Source organism: Canis lupus, chromosome 25 (assembly GCF_003254725.2).
Source record: "Canis lupus dingo isolate Sandy chromosome 25, ASM325472v2, whole genome shotgun sequence".
Taxonomy (NCBI): domain Eukaryota; kingdom Metazoa; phylum Chordata; class Mammalia; order Carnivora; family Canidae; genus Canis; species Canis lupus.
In genome coordinates, this window is record NC_064267.1 from 47,403,573 (window position 1) to 47,420,273 (window position 16,701).

Here is a 16,701-nt window from a genome sequence, read left to right on the forward strand (position 1 = left end):
CAAATACAGATTTTTAAAAAATGATCTTATTTATTTATTTATGAGAGACAGAGAGAGAGAGAAAGAGAGAGAGGGAGAGAGAGGCAGAGGCAGAGACACAGGCAGAGGGAGAAGCAGGCTCCCTGCAGGGAGCCCCATGCAGGACTCGATCTCAGGACCCTGGGATCATGAGCTGAGCCGAAGGCAGACACTCAATCACTGAGCCCCCCAGGTGCCCCCAGGCAAATGCAGATTTGTGAAGCACAAAGGCAGGATGATTTCTGTCCGAAGCAACACACACGTTGACATACGTCACCATATGACATGGAAGTTAAGAGCTAGCTAGAACAGAGAGGCTCTCGATCCAAAGAACACTCAGCTTGTCCTCCGTCACTGTGTATGAAAGCACTAGAAAGCATATGGTCCAACGTCATCTGACTTTCTCAGTTAGTGACCTCAGTCAGTAGATTTGGGGGCTTTCACATTCCCAGGATAATACTGGTTTTTGTTTTACTGGTGCTCTGCTACTCCTTCACGTGATTCCCTACACGTTCCCCTTCTCTAGACGGTGTGCAAAGGGTGGCAGTAACTTTGGCCCAGGGCCACTCAAAGTACAGCCCTGGGAGTGGAGGCATCAGCATCACCCTGGGGCTTGCTAGAAACTCAAAGTCTACACCAAAAATGCAGGCAACAAGAGCAAAAATAGACAAGGGGGAGGATATTAAGCCAAAAAAAAAAAAAAAAAAAAAAAAAAAAGCTTTTGTATGGCAAAGGGAAACAATCAACAAAATGAAAGCCAACCTATAAAATGGGAGAAAGTATCTGCAAGCCATGTATCTGACAAAGGGTTAACATCTAAAATATACGAGGAACTCCTGTACCTCAATATCAAAAAGAAAATCACCTGTTTAAGAAATGGGCCAAGGAGCCGAATAGACATTTCTCCAAGAAAGACACACAAAGGGCCAACAGGTATTATGAAAAGATGCCCAACATCACTCATCATCAGGGAAATGCAAATCAAAACCGCAGTGAGCTATCCCCTCACACCTGTCAGCATGCCTGGCACCGGAGGTGAAAAATAATGAGAAGAGGGAACCCTTGTGCACTGTTGGTGGGAGCGTAAATTGGTGCGGCCATTATAAAAACACGTTCTCACTTTTCGGTATATACCCAAAGGAGATGAAATGAGGACCTCAGAGTTGTATGCACGCTGAAATAATAGAACAAATATATATACACAGATTCCTAAAGCCCTTGTCATTTCCTAAGTGATCAGAGCGCCTAGGAGCATCCTTTGTTCTAGTGTTTGTTCTTTGACCCCATTTCCTCACACAGGGGCTCGTAAATCCCTGGGTGAGAGGAGCGCCTTTTGTTCTACTGAAATGATGTCGGGTGGGCTGCTGACTGGGGCTCACCCCGAGGGAGACGGAGGCATGAGAAGCTTGGAATTTTCAATCCCACTCTGAAGGGATGGGAATTGAGTTAATGATCAATCAGGCCTATGCGATGAAGCCTCCGGAAAAACCCCCAAAGTACGGGGTCTGCAGGCAGTCGGGGTTGGTGAAGGAGCGCAGGTGCTGGGAGGGTGGCGCGCCTTCCCCCATACCTTGCCCCGCGCAGCTCTTCCATCTGGATGATCCTGTCTTCCTTTTGCTACAGACTGGTGAGCATGTTTCCTGAGTTCTGTGAGCTGTCTTAGCAAATTACTGAACCGAAGGGGGGAGTCCTGGGAACCCCAGTTGATAGCTGATGGGTCGGAAGTACAGGTGACACCCCGAGACTCGCGAATGGCATCTGCGGTGGGGGAAGCAGGCTCGTGTGACCCGGCCCTCAGTCTGCGGGGTCCGGTGCATCTCCGGGTCGTGTCAGAACCACGCTGAATTATGGGGCACCCAGCTGGTGGCGAGGATGACTGCACGACGTGCGGAAAATGCACACACCTGGTGGCACAGGTGATGTGAACTTGTGAACTACTGTGAGTGTGGCAGGCGAGTGTGAGTCCAGGGAAGAAACATGGGAGGAAGTTTCTCGTAGCGCGCCCGTGCTCACTGCAGCATTTCTCGCAGTAGGCAAGATCCGCAAACAGCCTAAACACCTGCTACTGGGTATGTGGATAAAGAAGAGCTGGTGTAAACACACAAGAGAGTATTATTCAGCCGTAAAGAAGAAGGAAATCGTGCCGTTTGCAATAACACGGATGAACCTAGGGGACATGATGCTAAGTGAAATGAGCCAGACACAGATGGAGAAATGCTACAAAATTCTACCTGCACGAGGAATCTCACATGGTCAAGGTCCTAGGAGCAGAGGGTAGCATGGTGCTTGTCAAGGATCGGGGGGCGGTGGGGAGAAACCAGGTGGTTTTCAGTCCAAGGATAGAAAGTTCGGTTGTATGGATGAGCAAGTCCTAGAGATCTACCGCGCGGCACTCGGCCTGCAGTTAACAACACTGCGCCGTATACTTAGACATTTGCGAAGACGGCAGATCCTATCTTAAGTGTCTTTATCACACACACATAATAAAGTAAAAAGAGTGAGAGGTGTTGAAAATTGAAAAAAAAAATGCAGACTCTCAGTTCCCATCCAAGACCTTCTGACGGGTGGGGCCCAGCAACCCTGTGTTTTAAGAGGCTTTCTCGCTGATTCGGATGCAGGCTCCAGTTTGAGAGGCACTACAGTCTGGCCCAATATTTTTTTTTTTAAATATTTTATTTATTTATTCATGAGAGACACAGAGAGAGCAAGAGAGGCAGAGACACAGGCAGAGGGAGAAGCAGGCTCCACGCAGGGAGCCCAACGCGGGACTCGATCCCGGGACTCCAGGATCACACCCGGATCCCAAGGCAGGCGCTCAACTGCTGAGCCCCCCAGGGATCCCCAGTCTGGCCCAATATTAATTACGACCTTCAGCTGGACCTTCAGCCATTCCCTGCCCACTAGCTCAGCTCTGACTCGCGTATTCCCTCTGCTGAATCCCAGGCCTCGTGCTTGGTCGGGAAAGGACCAGATGAAGACATCACGGCCCTGTGCCCCAGGAAAGCCTGTGGTCCCCCCTGAAAAGTCTGTGGTCTAGTCGGACAGACAGAGCAGCACACAGAGCGGAGGGCCCGGGGGGCCAGGGGTCTAAGCTGGAGGGGTCCCCGGCCCACGGAAAGGGCGTCTCTTCACCACACTCACCGGAGAGCCTCAAGGCCTGCCTTTCAACCTGGCTGGGCACCAGATGGGCCACCGGATGGGCACTGGATGGGCCACCGGATAGGCCACCAGATAGCACCCTTGGATGCTGAGTGCTCTGAATCTGCTGTAGCGGGATGGCTGGTACAACCCGTGTGACTTCACGTGGCGGGGCGGACGGTGCACCTGTCCGCGGGGCCTCGGTGGGTAACGCCGGGCCCTTATTTTCCCATCCCACCTCTTCTTACGTCCTGGGCTCCACCTGATGTGTTTCGCACCCAAAACAGACGCAGAAAAGTCACGCACCTTCCGGTATGAGTCACCTGCCCGTGTTCCCATCCCCTCTCCAGACCACAGCTGCTCTTGAGGATTTCCTCGAGGATGCAAACTCCCCTCCCTACGTGACCGAGCCTCTCCCCGTCCCCCGGAGCCTTCTTTGTCCATTCTGAAAGTCATTCATGCTCCGTGTAGGAAACTTGGAGTATAAAGGAAAGAACAAGCCGAGATCTGCTGTTGCACCTTCTAGTGATTTCTGTTCTCTGTCTTTAAAAGTCCTCAGAGGCACCAGTTCTGAACCCTGCCCTGAAACCAGTTCTGGTTTTACAAGACATTCATGTTTCTGCAAGTCTTCATGCAGCCGGGTTTCAGTTCTGCCAGTAAATACCGAGGTTTTAGCCAACTTCTCGCTTCTCTGAGCCCACTCTGGAATCTATAAAATAACCGGGGCACCCCAGGTCTCTAGAATCCCACGGTTCCTCTCCCTCCTTCTCCCAGCACAGAACCATCAGCGTGCTCACTGTGCAGATGTGTAGGAGGAGGGGAGAGAGAAGGAACCAGAAATAAGGAAAGCCCTGGGTTTCCAGGTGGTGTCTGACGAGCCAGGCGGCCTCGGACAACCGTCATCCTTTCCTACAAAATGACGCTGCACAAAGGAGTCAAGACACATGGGACAAGCTTCCTGCTTCTGGAATGCTCGGAACCAGGAGACACGCTTGGTGTTGTGGGAGCATCATGGCCTTTGGAATCCGGAGACCTGAGTAGGAATTCCAGCCCTGCCTCTCTTGAGCCATGCGACAGAGCCACTGTTGCAGGCTTTCTAAGCCCTGGGATCCCCGAAGGGCACCCATGGGGAGATCCTGGAGCAGTTTCTCGTGTGGGAGCAGTGGTGAGGGCACGTGGGCGGGGACCAATGGACCTGCTTCTGAAGGAGAGGGTCGTGGTGGAGGCTAGTATGGGCCCGAGACCGCTGGAGGCCAGAGTGGGGAGGGACCCAGACAGCTCTCCGCGTGTGGACAGGACATTGATTTTCCCACGCCAACAGGGAACCAGTGTTCTACCTCCATCCAAACCACTCACCCTCAGCGAATTTCTGCTCATGGCCCAGGGCTCTGCTGGGCAGTGGGTATGGCCACACAGGTTCTAGAGTCCCCTCCAATGTGAGCTCCCGGAGCCCAGATTGGCATTAACCGGGGGAGCGAGAGAAGGGTCCCTCTGGATCCCGATACCTTAAAGCGACAAAGCTTAACTTGCAGAATTGTGCCCCAAAGGGCGAATTTTACTGCATTTCAATTATATCTTAATTTTAAAAATGAAATGAGCAAAGAAACAACACCCCACCCCACCCCCAGCCCCAAAACAAAGCATTCCAAGACCTCTTCCAGAGAGAATGCACATTTGCTGGTGATCTGTAGACGTGTCACTGCTCCGCCTGGGGATCTGAAGCACATTCCATGCTGTCTAATTTCTGTTTGCCTGCCCTGTTATTAACCCCTCGGCTCTGCCCTCACCCCCACCCCCGGCAGCCCCGCCTCTCCCCGCTCCCCCGCCAGCCAGTCTCTCTTTCTGGAGATCTGCAATGCAGCGTTTTGAAAAGATGCTTACAGCTGGGAATATGACGGCCCCGCTCCCCAGGAAGGAAAACTGCAAATTTTGTGTGTAGAAAATAAAGGCCTCCCTCTGTGCTTGAAATAATCACGGAGGGTGTGACGTGCACCACACAAGGCTCCGAGGATTTTATATGAATTAGTCTCTGTCGTCCTACCTGTGAGTTAGGCGCTATTAATAATCCTCATTTTAAGGTGAGGAAATGGGAGGCCCAGAGAGGTTAAGTAACTGGCTCAAGCAAGGTCACGCAGCCTGTAAGTCCTAGAGCTGGGGTTTCAACCCATGTTGCCTGGCTGTACAACCTCTACCCCCATGTGTGTGATTTATAATGTGTATGTTCATCATTGGTAAGATCACATAATAACATTAAGACAGTGACTGTGTCTACTACATTCCCAGCCAGGCCCACCCTGCTGAGGACCAAGATCATCCCAAGCCCCCAGAGCCTTCCCTCTTAACCCTCCCTTCCAACTGACCGTGTGCTGGCCTGGAAAAGGGACTAAGTCTACCTAATTTACATCTCTTCCAGATCCCTTAGGAGTATGTGGACTGAAAGGAGTCTGCTTTAATCCGAGAAGTGGCACTGGGCTGATCCCAGAGCCATCGCTCTGTCTGGGGTGTTACTCTCTGTACTGAAGGATAAGCTGGACGTCAGGCATAGTTTCCACACGCTGCGTAACAAAATTTAGGTGGAGAGGAAGTGGCAATGCTCCTTAACAGGACAATTTGCAAAGACCCGAAGGCTTGGGGTCAGCCCTAGTTTTCAGGTGTCCTGATGCCCCTGAGGCCAATGACACAGAGAGCTGCATCTCGGGTGATGGGAGCCCATGGGCCCAAGGGCTCCATTCTCACTTGCAATCCTGAGGGGTTGCAGGAGGGCACTTCCAAGATCCCTTGATGATACTGTCAAATCAAGCTTATTGATGGATTTTGAAATGTAATGACAGCTTATGACAGGTCCCACGCCAAGAGAAATGCCAACGATAGCAAGGTATTTTCTGAAGGCCAGTGTCCCTATGATTGCACTGTCCAATGTGGTACCACTCATGACGTGTGGCTATCGAAACTTAAATCTGAATTAATTAGAATAAAATAAAATACAAAATGCAGATCCCCAGTCATCCTAATTACCTTGCATGTGCTCAATAGACATACGTGGCTTAGGGCTACTACCTGGACTATGAGGAGCCAGGCCGATTCCAGCACCGCAGAAAGACCGATGGGCCAGGACTGGTCTAGAGCAAACTTGTGTAGCTCCCTCCTTCATCACGAATGCTACCACAGTTGGTGAAAAGGACACTGCTTCTCTCATAGCTGTTGAGGGTTATGGTCAACTGAGTAACGGTTCCCAAAGATATGGGGTCGCCATCCCTGGGACCTGTAAAGGTACCTTACATGGAAAAAGGGTCTTTGTAGATGTGGTTAAATTAAGGCTCATGAGACAGGGAGATTATCCTGGATTATCTGGGTGGGCCCTAAATGCAATCATCCCTCAGGGGACAGGAACACAGGACACTCAGAAGAGGAGGAGGCAGGGTGACCACACAGCAGAGCCTGGAGAGATGAAGCCACAAGCTTCATCTTGTGATGAACATTGGCCGCCTCCAGAAGCTATGAGAAGCAAGACACAGATTCTCCCTTAGAGCCTCTGGGGGCAGGGTGGGGTGGGGAGTCCCAGCCCAGCCCACACACACCTTTGATTTCACACTTCCGACTTCCAGAAATGGGAGAAAATAAATTTCTTTTGGTCTAAGCCACCAAGGTTGTGGTAATTTGTTACAGCAGCAACAGCAAATTCATGCAGGGGTTCAATTACCGTGTGAAGCACCGGGAGCTCCTGGCACCGAATGCTCAATAAATGTTATCATTATTATTTGAGATTAATACACACTGAATGTATCCAGTCTGCAAATGGTTCTAGTTAAAAGGGAGGCCAGTGGTGAGCTAGGGCAGTGGGCGGCCACATCTGAGCAGGGGCTTGGAGGGTATGAAGAGGGATGGAAAGTTAGGTAGAAGGAGCTGGTGCTTCCTTGACAAGCAACTGAAGCACCCACCTACCGAAACCGTGTTCCCAAGATGGCAATATTTGACAAAAACAGCTATTTTGATTAGTTCAGCCTGGACCAAAGGACCCAATAAACAAACCTTCTGACTATCCGGAAGGTTCTCAGCTCCTGGAGCCTAAGTGTTGAACGAAGGGAAAAAGAGCACAGGAAGGAGCATCAAGGTGAATACAGCAGGGAGCCTGGAGCCTCCCCCGCCCCTTGTCCTCCACTCCCCTGGGTGGGAAGGAGCCAGAAGAGTAACTAGGGCGACAGGGAGAGAGAATCAGCCACATCTTTACCATGACTACATATCCAAGGAAATCCAAGAGAATCATGTAAAAACTAACTAGAAATAACCTGAGAGTTCATGTAGCTGATGGTGCAAATTCTATACAACGTACAACTGACAACTTGGGGAGTACAGTGAAGAATATTGTAGTAACTCTGAGGGGCGGGGGATGAGGGGGATTGCACCTGTGGCGAGCGCCGCATGATGGACAGGTTTGTCCAGTCACTATGTTGCACACCTAGCATGATATTTTATGTCAACTACATTCCAGTAATAAAAAAATATGTATGTAAGTAAAATACATAATAACAGAATATAATAACAGAAAATGGTATCTGGAGAAAATCTCATTGAAAATAGGAATATACCTACAATATCATAACGTCAACAAGGAATTTCTGGGGCCCAGGTGTTCCATCTGCACTGCCTCATTAGCCACCCTCAGCCACCGCAGGTGGCAGGTGTGGTGACCGCCCGGTGCACGTGGCCAGGGTGGGGCTCGGAGGCACCCAGGGCACGCAAAGTGGGCGATGGCTTCTCAACTGCCGTGTGATTTCTCTCTTTCTGTGTCTCTCTTCCTCTTTTTTTCTGGCTTTCTTTCAGGCCAGTGAAAAAATCAAAGGCACACGATAACTGAGAAGTCAGTATCGTAATAATGTAACCGAAACAGCTTTAGTATCAGTAACACAGGTGACTTCCTTTTAGAAATTGCTTAAAAGGGTGACGTCACAGAGCGAACCATACAGGACAAGACGGTTCACAGAAGAGATGCTACGGACAAAACCCAAAAGAGTCCGTCCCCTCCCCCCCATTAATAAGATGGATTCAAATGGAAAGATTACCAAGAGGATTTTTCTTTTATCAATTTGGCAAAAGATGAAAAAGACCGTCATCGATTCATCCACTAGTACACCTGTGCTCTAGAAGGCTAAGCAATCATTAAAAACATCTTCTGGAAAATATTTTAAGGGCATGAGAAGACCCAATGTTAATTTTCAAAAAATTAAAAAAAGATTCATAGAAGTGAAATTAAGTACCTACGTGACACAAAAATGCGGAAGGAGATTCACCGAGAACTTTTACAGTAGCGACCTCGGCCTGCCGAGATCAGGAATGGTTTTAATTTTCCTCTCTAAACCCTTTCCTGTCTCATGCATTTTCTACTCAAGCATGTGCTGCTTTTAACATTGGCAAAACACGATTCCTTTAAAGTATTTCAAAAAATGACTTAAAAACCAAGTCCACTTTGGCAGCTCTAAGTATTGATTAAAGGAGCCCAGAATACGTATTCTAAATGGTGGGAGCCTAGATTAATTGTAACTTCTGGTAACCTTTCAAGCGGTCATTGTGTCCTCTCAGAATTTAGCCTGAGGACTGAGTTTTATGTTTCAAAAGATGGTTTTGGCTTTTTATTTGTCTTTGATTTGAAAAAGCAAGGAAAAGGATTTTATCAAAGTCCATCAGATGAATGTAATCCAATTACGAACATAAATTTGCAAAAAATAAAAATTAAAAATAAGAAAAAGAAAATAAATTTGCCTTTGACCCGATGTTACTTTATTTTTTAATTTTTAATTTTTTAAATTTTTTTGTATTTTTTTATTGGAGTTCAATTTGCCAACATAGAGCATAACACCCAGTGCTCATGGGGTGACTGGGTGACGGGCACTGAGGGGGGCACTTGATGGGATGAGCACTGAGCGAAGTTACTTTAAAAAAGAGGAATCTTTATGTCTTTGCGAATGATACCCAGCACACCTGTGGAGCTGCTCTAACTTGGCCTCCAAACCTCAGGTCAGTGACGTTGGGATGAAGTGTTCTCGAGGGACTGGCCAGCGAGGCCTGGGTCTCCAGGGGAGCCTGCAGCCCCTGGCACGATGGAAGGGGCCCCCCCAGCATACACCAGGGCCTGCCTGGGTCTCCCGTGAGCCTTCCAAAGACACCTCACATTTACTGCGAGCCTCATGTCTCCCTATTCTTTTATCAAGGATGATCTCCAAGAGTATAATGCAGGCATCACATTAGCCTACTTTTTTGAAAATTAGGGTTTTAAAATTTTAAATATTTATTTTGGATTATCTCAAATGGATTGCTTTCTTTCTTTGCTTTCTAATATATTTGTAATGAGGCTTTTTTTTATTATAAAAATACTTTTTTAAAGAAAAGACTCCCAATAGCACAGAATATAAAATAAAAAGTAATATCACCACACCAGTCCCCAGACGTAGCCATGCTAACAGTTTCCAGTGTATCCTTCCAGAAATTTCTCCATGCACATACAAACATGTTTAATAAGTTAAACATGTGTATGAATATGTGGGTGTGTGTGGGTATATTTTATAGATTTCAGCTTATTCGGGGTTATAACTGTACACGGTGCTTTCGACTTGGTTTTGTCACCTACCAGTAAATTGGACTTTAAAACGTAAAGCATCGTTTCGTTTACAGGAAATGTATTTGTGGAAACCTATTCTCTGCAGCCCTCAGAGAAGGGGAGGGACCTTCCTGATGACTGGGGTTCGTGAACACACGGTGTATCATTCTCACTATGTGATTTCATCAGAAGATTCATTTCTTTCGAAACTATGCCTTTCCGCCTAAATTTCCACGATCGCCCCCAAATCACCCCAAGTATATTTCCTCTGGACACAATTATGTAATTGGATAAGAGTGGAACGCTGCGAGACCGTGGCTTGGCGGTTCACTGCTTACACGTGGAGTTCATACACCACTCCCTTCTCGGCTCCAGGCTTGTCCTCACCGGGCTTGCCACTGACTGGGGGAGGGACACGTGAGTGAGCACGTGGCTACAGCACCATAGAAACAGTAAAGGCCTAGTGTAGAGGTCTAAGCAACCTGTGTTTCTTCACAGCCCCTTGGGGGGTAGGTGTGAGTCTTGTCCTCAGGGTACAGATGGGAAACCGACCCACCGGGAAACTACATGACCTGCCCAAGGCTACCCACTGGTCTCCAGTCTGTGTTCTTAATCATTATGCAAACGTTCAGGGGCAGGAATGGTGGGTGCAGGGCTAGTCGGAACTCAAGCAGGAGACAGGGAGGAATTCTGGAGACTCTTCAGGGACGGTTTTCATAAAGAGTCTCAACTTGAAAATGAAGGTAGTGAGGCAGAAGAGGGGTAGGAGGAAGCAAGAGGAGATGGATGAGTGAGGACACTGCCTGAGTCCTTGAGCCTCAGCCTCTAGGGCTCTTGATGAGGGAGGAGGTGAATGCTGAGACCCTAGCAGAACTCCCAGAGTGGCTGAGTAGAATCTAGGAACATCTGGGCTGTGCTTCTCTTCCTGCTGTGGGCAGCATGGTGGATGGGGTTGGAGCTGGTCGGATGGCAGTGAGGAGGAGGGGACTCAGTCAGTGAGGGTCTGAAGGAGCCTGCCCATGCCCCAAGGCTTGGGCATGACACCACCTGTGCTCCTGGGGGACGTGGGGTTCCCAAAAGAACCAGCATCCCCGCAAAGGTGCACTCAGAAACAAGAGGCCAGGATTGCGGGTGCTCAGTACTGGGGGCCTGTGGCAGAAATCACAGAAGGAAGCCCTCAAGGACCAGGTGGGATGGCCACCCTGTGTTGGGCCAGATAACTCCACCGCAATCCTGTGGGACCTGGCCAGGGCATGGACAACAGCACGTGCCCAGACATTGTTCACTCATTATCCAGCCCCCAGTGGTTGGCGTGAGGGCTTAATTTCCCTTTGTCGTCAGATGCCATAAGGAGAAGAGTGGTACAGTACTCTTGAGAGGCATTTGCATTGACTCCAAATATACTCAAAACAGACAGTTAACCTGAAAGGGACTATTTCAAACCAGAAGACACTGAGTACCTATGATGGGCAAAGCTAAGTTTTTCTTAGTCTGTGAGCAGAAGAGGGGACAGTTCAAGGATGGGAAGTTAGTGATGGGAATACTGGGTTTTGATATTTGGATAACAGAAAAACAAGCTATTTAAGAACTAGAAAACACTGATATCTTTGCTGATATAACACCATTACATTTTAATGGGATTATATATAATTAATATATATATATAGACACATAAAGTGTACAGTTTGATAAGTTCTGACTATACCCATGAAACTGTGACCAGAATGGAGGGCAGACAGAACAAGATGGAGAAAGGAGAGCCAATGTGCACATATATGCCTCCCTCTCTGTTAAGAGCTTTATTTACCTCGTTATGATCATTCTTGGCACAGAAATAATACGAGCATTTTAAATATCTTTTCATTGAAAATGTCCCATTTTGCTATAACATATCCTTGACAACAAAGATATAAAAAGAAAAGCTCACCAGTTTAATCAATTTTGAAGGTTTAAAAATCATCAGGATTTTAAAATTGTATTTGTATAATAAAGGACAGAACTCCCCAGCTGAAAGTGATTAATTGCTATATCAAACATTCATAAAGTTTGTGATAAAACTTAAGTGTGATTGAGGGAACAGGACATTTGAATCCCATACAAAGTTACCGCAAGAGGGTATATGATGGCTGAGATGTTTCTAAATTGTTCTAAAAGTAACTGATAGATAGTTGATATCTATTGCTGCATAACATGTTATATCAGAACACATTAGTGACAGAAACAATGCACGTTTATGTGGTCATTGTTTCTGTGGGGAGGGACCAGATGTGGATGCACTGGGTTCCCCTGCCTCTATGTCTCTCACCAGGCTGCAGACCAAGTGTCAGCTGGGGCTGTGGTCTCATCTGAAGGCTCACCTGGGGGGGGGGGCGGAATCCACAACCAAGGTCATCACGTGGCTGTGAACAAAAGTTAGTACTTCCCAGGCTGCTGGAGTGAGGCCCTTGGTTCCTTCCTTCATGGGTCTCTCTCCTGGCCAGCTCAATGCAGGGCAGCCGAATTTCTCAGAGTGGGAGGTGGGGGGGGGGGCAAGAGAGGCAGGCCAGAAGGCAGTGACACTCCATTACTTTTGCCCCTGTTTTTCCTTCAGAAGGATGTTTTGGGTCTAGATCACACTCAAGGGGAGGACATTACAAGGAGCAAAAGGTGAGGTCACTGGAGGTCATCTCAGAGGCTGTTCACCATGGTTATGAATATTTTTAATGTAATATTTTGAGAAGAAGTTTCATTTTTTGTTGCAGATAGTTACATTCTCCAGTTCTGATAAGCTAACCAAAGTTGGTATCTGAGCATCTCTGAGCCCAACGGGATGTGGCACATTACCCGTTAAACGGAACAGATGGCCAGGTCTGGGCCCCACGGCTCCCGGGATTGATCACTACAATCCACCCTCTTGTCTCCCCTCTTGAAATAAAATAGATTTAAAAAATTTCTCTAATTAAATTTTCTACAAAATGTTTGTCCCACTGTGTAGAAATTTCTGTGTTCCCTGAGTGTTTGTTCTACTATGTGCGCTTCTCTAAAAATGAATACTTTCCAAAAATGCTCTTTTGTAAGCAAGCTTTAAATCACTTAACATTTCACTTAGGAGCATTAAAAAAGATGCTTCATACAGGAAGGCTTGGGGGCCTTGTCCCCAGAACTACTATCCACCCAACATTTCAAGGAGGCTCAGGGCCTCTGTGACAGGTCACAGATTAAGCACCTGTCTCAGAGAATTCTGACAGAGCAGAGCTGTGATTGAGAATCTCAAGGCTCATGCAAGTGGAGAGGCTGACCAGACCCCAGAGGGGAAGGCCACAGGACCAGCTTGTGCCTGGACCCCTTGGCTCCAGACAGACCCTGACCCATGAAATCCATCCATGACATTCAATTCCATGCAATAATAGGAGCATCCTATGGCCCTTATTTTTAAAAATACCAATACCAAACACCAGCCCAAAAAGCAATCTCATTAAAAAAAAATTAGTTCCTGAATGCTTAGCCTTGACATTTCACTCTATTAACACAAAGCCCAAAGCTCCATGAATCTATATGGACATGCTGCGGTGCTTGAAAATATATAAGAGCCTCAACCTCTATAGAGGAGACGGTCAGGATACAGCTCTGTGCTGCTGGCATTTACCTGCATTCGATGAACCAATGCCGGATCTGGTCTTGAAGGTTCTCCTTGATATCTGGACCTTCTAGTAATTTCAGGTCATCCTTGATTGTAACCAAGGCTTCTTTGTAGTTCGTCTCGTGCTTTATCTGCATCTCATTCCTCAGAGAGGCCACCTTTTCAGCCTGGATGACTGTAGCACTGACTTCATTAAACAGAGGAGGTGGATTCTGAAAACACAAGCAAAAAAGGTTTGAGATCATAAAGGTTATTGTGCTGGTAAAGGGCATCGGACACCAATGAAGTATGTCAACATCTTTGATGCTGCCTTATCAAGGCCTACGAGAAATACATACAAAACAAGAGAATCAGATCTAAATCCGAGGAAGCGATTCACCACCATGGGGAGGAAAGATGGAGATCCCTTATTACTGTTTCCCAGAACCTGGGGGGCGGAAGCTAGCTTGAAAAATGTATAGTCAATACATGATGAAAAAATACTGTTCAAATTCCAGAAAGTAAAGCTTTTGCAGATCTTCAAGGTTGATGGGAGAGCAAAGAATATAGAGGAAGAAAGTATTTGAAGTGAGACTGGTGAAAAGTTTGGGTGCTCTGATTTCAAGAAAAGCTACCTCCAACCCAACTCTGCAAACATCCTTTCTATTGTTAAAGTTCTCCCAAGTAGGAAATTCTCAGATGACCCCACACATTCAGCACATTCGGTGCTAACATCTTTTTGTTAGAATGTTTTCCTTCAAAATCTGTTGGTTAGCAAGTCAACAGAAGCTGGCTATTAAGCACCAATCAAATGCACAGCACTGGTCTATCACCAAACGTCTCTAGGCGTGTAGCAGGAGAAAACACAAAATCACTTTGAGGGGCGCCTGGCTGGCTCAGTCAGTCTAGCATGGGACTCCTGATCTGATCTCAGGGTCGTGAGTTCAAGCCCCACGTTGGGTATTTTCTACTTAAAAATAACAACAACAAAACAAAAACAACAAAAATACAATCCAAGTCATTTTGAGACATAATTCTCATTCTCTAGAATCTCCAAAGAAATGGAGTTGGCAAGAGAAGAGGAATGTACCACATAGTAGGGAACAAGGTCAGATAACCTAGACAACCACAACATGGGTTTGGATGGACATTGTGAACTGGAAGGGACTTGGAGAAGGCAAACAAGTATGAGGTGGTGGTGCCTCTGCAAGCTTAAGGACTGTTTCCTTCACAGATAAAGGATCTGGGCTCTAAGAAGAACAGAGTCAGCCCCGGCCCTTTAGCAAATGAAGGGCATATTGAGTGGTGTGCTGGAGCCAGCCCACGACAGCTCATGAGAGCCAACTGACACATTTTCTAGAATTTTGCAAGCTGGTAGTTAAATACAGCCATTTTAAAAATGCTAAGTTGCATAAACTTACAATCAAGCAAATTATATTACAAAGTTCTCCATACTCCAAACTCATTACTTCCTAATTAGTTTGCTGGGTCTTAGTATATCGTCAATGTTCTTGATGTTCTTTATGTTTGTTGTATCTCTACGGCGAAAATACTATATGATGGTGTGCCAGGATGCCTATCTTCCCAAAGGGGTTATTCCCGCTACTAGCTTGAATGGGCCATCATGGGAATATCTACACCATGGAAATTAGCAGATGCTATTTAAATTTAACCCTAGGTCATTCTGATTTCTCAGTTTACTCTTCATCTTTCTTGTTTTCATTTTGCTGAAATGTGCCCATGAGTGTAAGAGTCACAGTGGATGCACACTGCCGTGAACCTTCTCAGTGCTTGCCTTTCTGACGTGCTCCTTGGGCCCTTCCCACCTGAATGGCACCGTGGCAGCTTCCTTGGAGGGGACATCTAGCATGCAGAGCCCCCAGTGACTTGCTCCTGCTTTGTCCTCAGAGCTCTGAACGTTTATTGAAATGCGTCTAGGTGTGGGCAGGTCCTCACTCACCATATTCTCCCTTTGGTGGGTCCGTTCAACGTAAAAAATTATGTTTCCATCTGTGAAGATTTCCCTTCTGTTACTTCCTTTCCCCCTACTTCTCTCTCTGCAACAAATATTAGATAAAATGCCAGGCCACCAGAATAATCTCCTGTAACTCTGAACTTTTGTCTTATATGTCCCATCTCCCCTTTACCTACTTGCACTATGTTATAGGTGGGTTCTTGAGCTTTATCTTCCAGAACTAATTTGGTTTTCAGGGATGTCTGGGAGGCTCAGTGGTTGAGCATCTGCTTTTGGCTCAGGGCCTGATCCCAGGGTCACCAGATAGAGTCCCTATCCTGGCTCCCCACAGGGGCCCTGCTTCTACCTCTGCTTATGTCCCTGCCTCTCTCTGTCTCTCATGAATAAATAAATAAAATTAAAAAAATTCGTTTTCAGTTATGTCCATTTATTATTTGGGATTAATATTTAATATTTTTTGGGGGAGGGGTTATTGTTTTGCCTTTGCGAGCCTTCTTTTCATTTCCTTGGAATTCTATCTTATTTATAATATATTTGCTCCTTTCTTGTTTTTAGTAGTCATTTTGTTTGGGGACTTTTTTTTTAGATGCAACATATCCTCAAATACACTGGTGAGTCATTTTTTCCAAATTTTCTTTTTTTTTTTTCTTAAAATTTGGGAGAGCTTAAAAATAAAATAGATTCCCAGTTTTATCCTGGGAGCGAGGAAGGATGAAGAAACTAGTAGTTTTGGAAAATCTTCAGATGATTCTGATAATTATCCAGGTTAGGGTTCAGTAACCTGTTGCCCACAGGTCGAACTGGACCCAAATGCATGTTTTTGTAAATAAAGCTATACTGGATCCCAGCCAAGCCCAGTCATTTACATACTGTCTGTGGCTGCTTTCACAGTCGAAGGACAGTGTTGAATGGTTGTGGCAGAGATTGTCTGGCCTGCAAAGCCTAAGTGATGACAAAGAAGGAGAAGGGGGCAGAGGAGGAGGAGGAGGAGGAAGAAAGGGAGGAGTTGTTTAATAGAAGAATCACAGAAGATGTAGATATTGTTTGCTGAGGAAGTACAGACTCACACTACAGAAGTGAACCCTCAATCCCTAAATAATCCTGTCAGGCAGGTATTTGTATAATACAAAGAAATGAACCAGAGAGGCTAATTAGCTTTCCCAAATTCATATGGCAGAGGCAGGAAACAACTCCTGGTTTATCTGACCCAAAGCCATGCTCTGGGGTTTGGGACAGAAGCCTGGGTGCAAGATGAGGCTCAGCCAACTGCTACCTCTGTGACCTTGTAAAAGTCAGTGACATGGTCGTGGCTCAGTTTCCTCGTCTTTGACGAGTACAGCATCAGATTGTGAAGACTCAGTGGAACACTGTACATGAGGC

The 16,701-nt window shown here is 46.7% G+C and overlaps 1 protein-coding gene across 3 annotated transcripts in view; it reads right to left on the reverse strand.

Annotated features, from left to right (window-relative positions):
- Nucleotides 1–16,701, reverse strand: part of IQCA1 (IQ motif containing with AAA domain 1) — a 146,307-nt gene that overhangs the window by 95,765 nt on the left and 33,841 nt on the right. For all 3 annotated transcript variants that reach the window (XM_049101295.1, XM_025463554.3, XM_025463556.3), the window contains one exon: nucleotides 13,374–13,579. In XM_049101295.1, coding sequence (XP_048957252.1) covers nucleotides 13,374–13,579 — 206 coding nt within the window. The remainder of the gene's footprint in view (nucleotides 1–13,373; nucleotides 13,580–16,701) is intronic.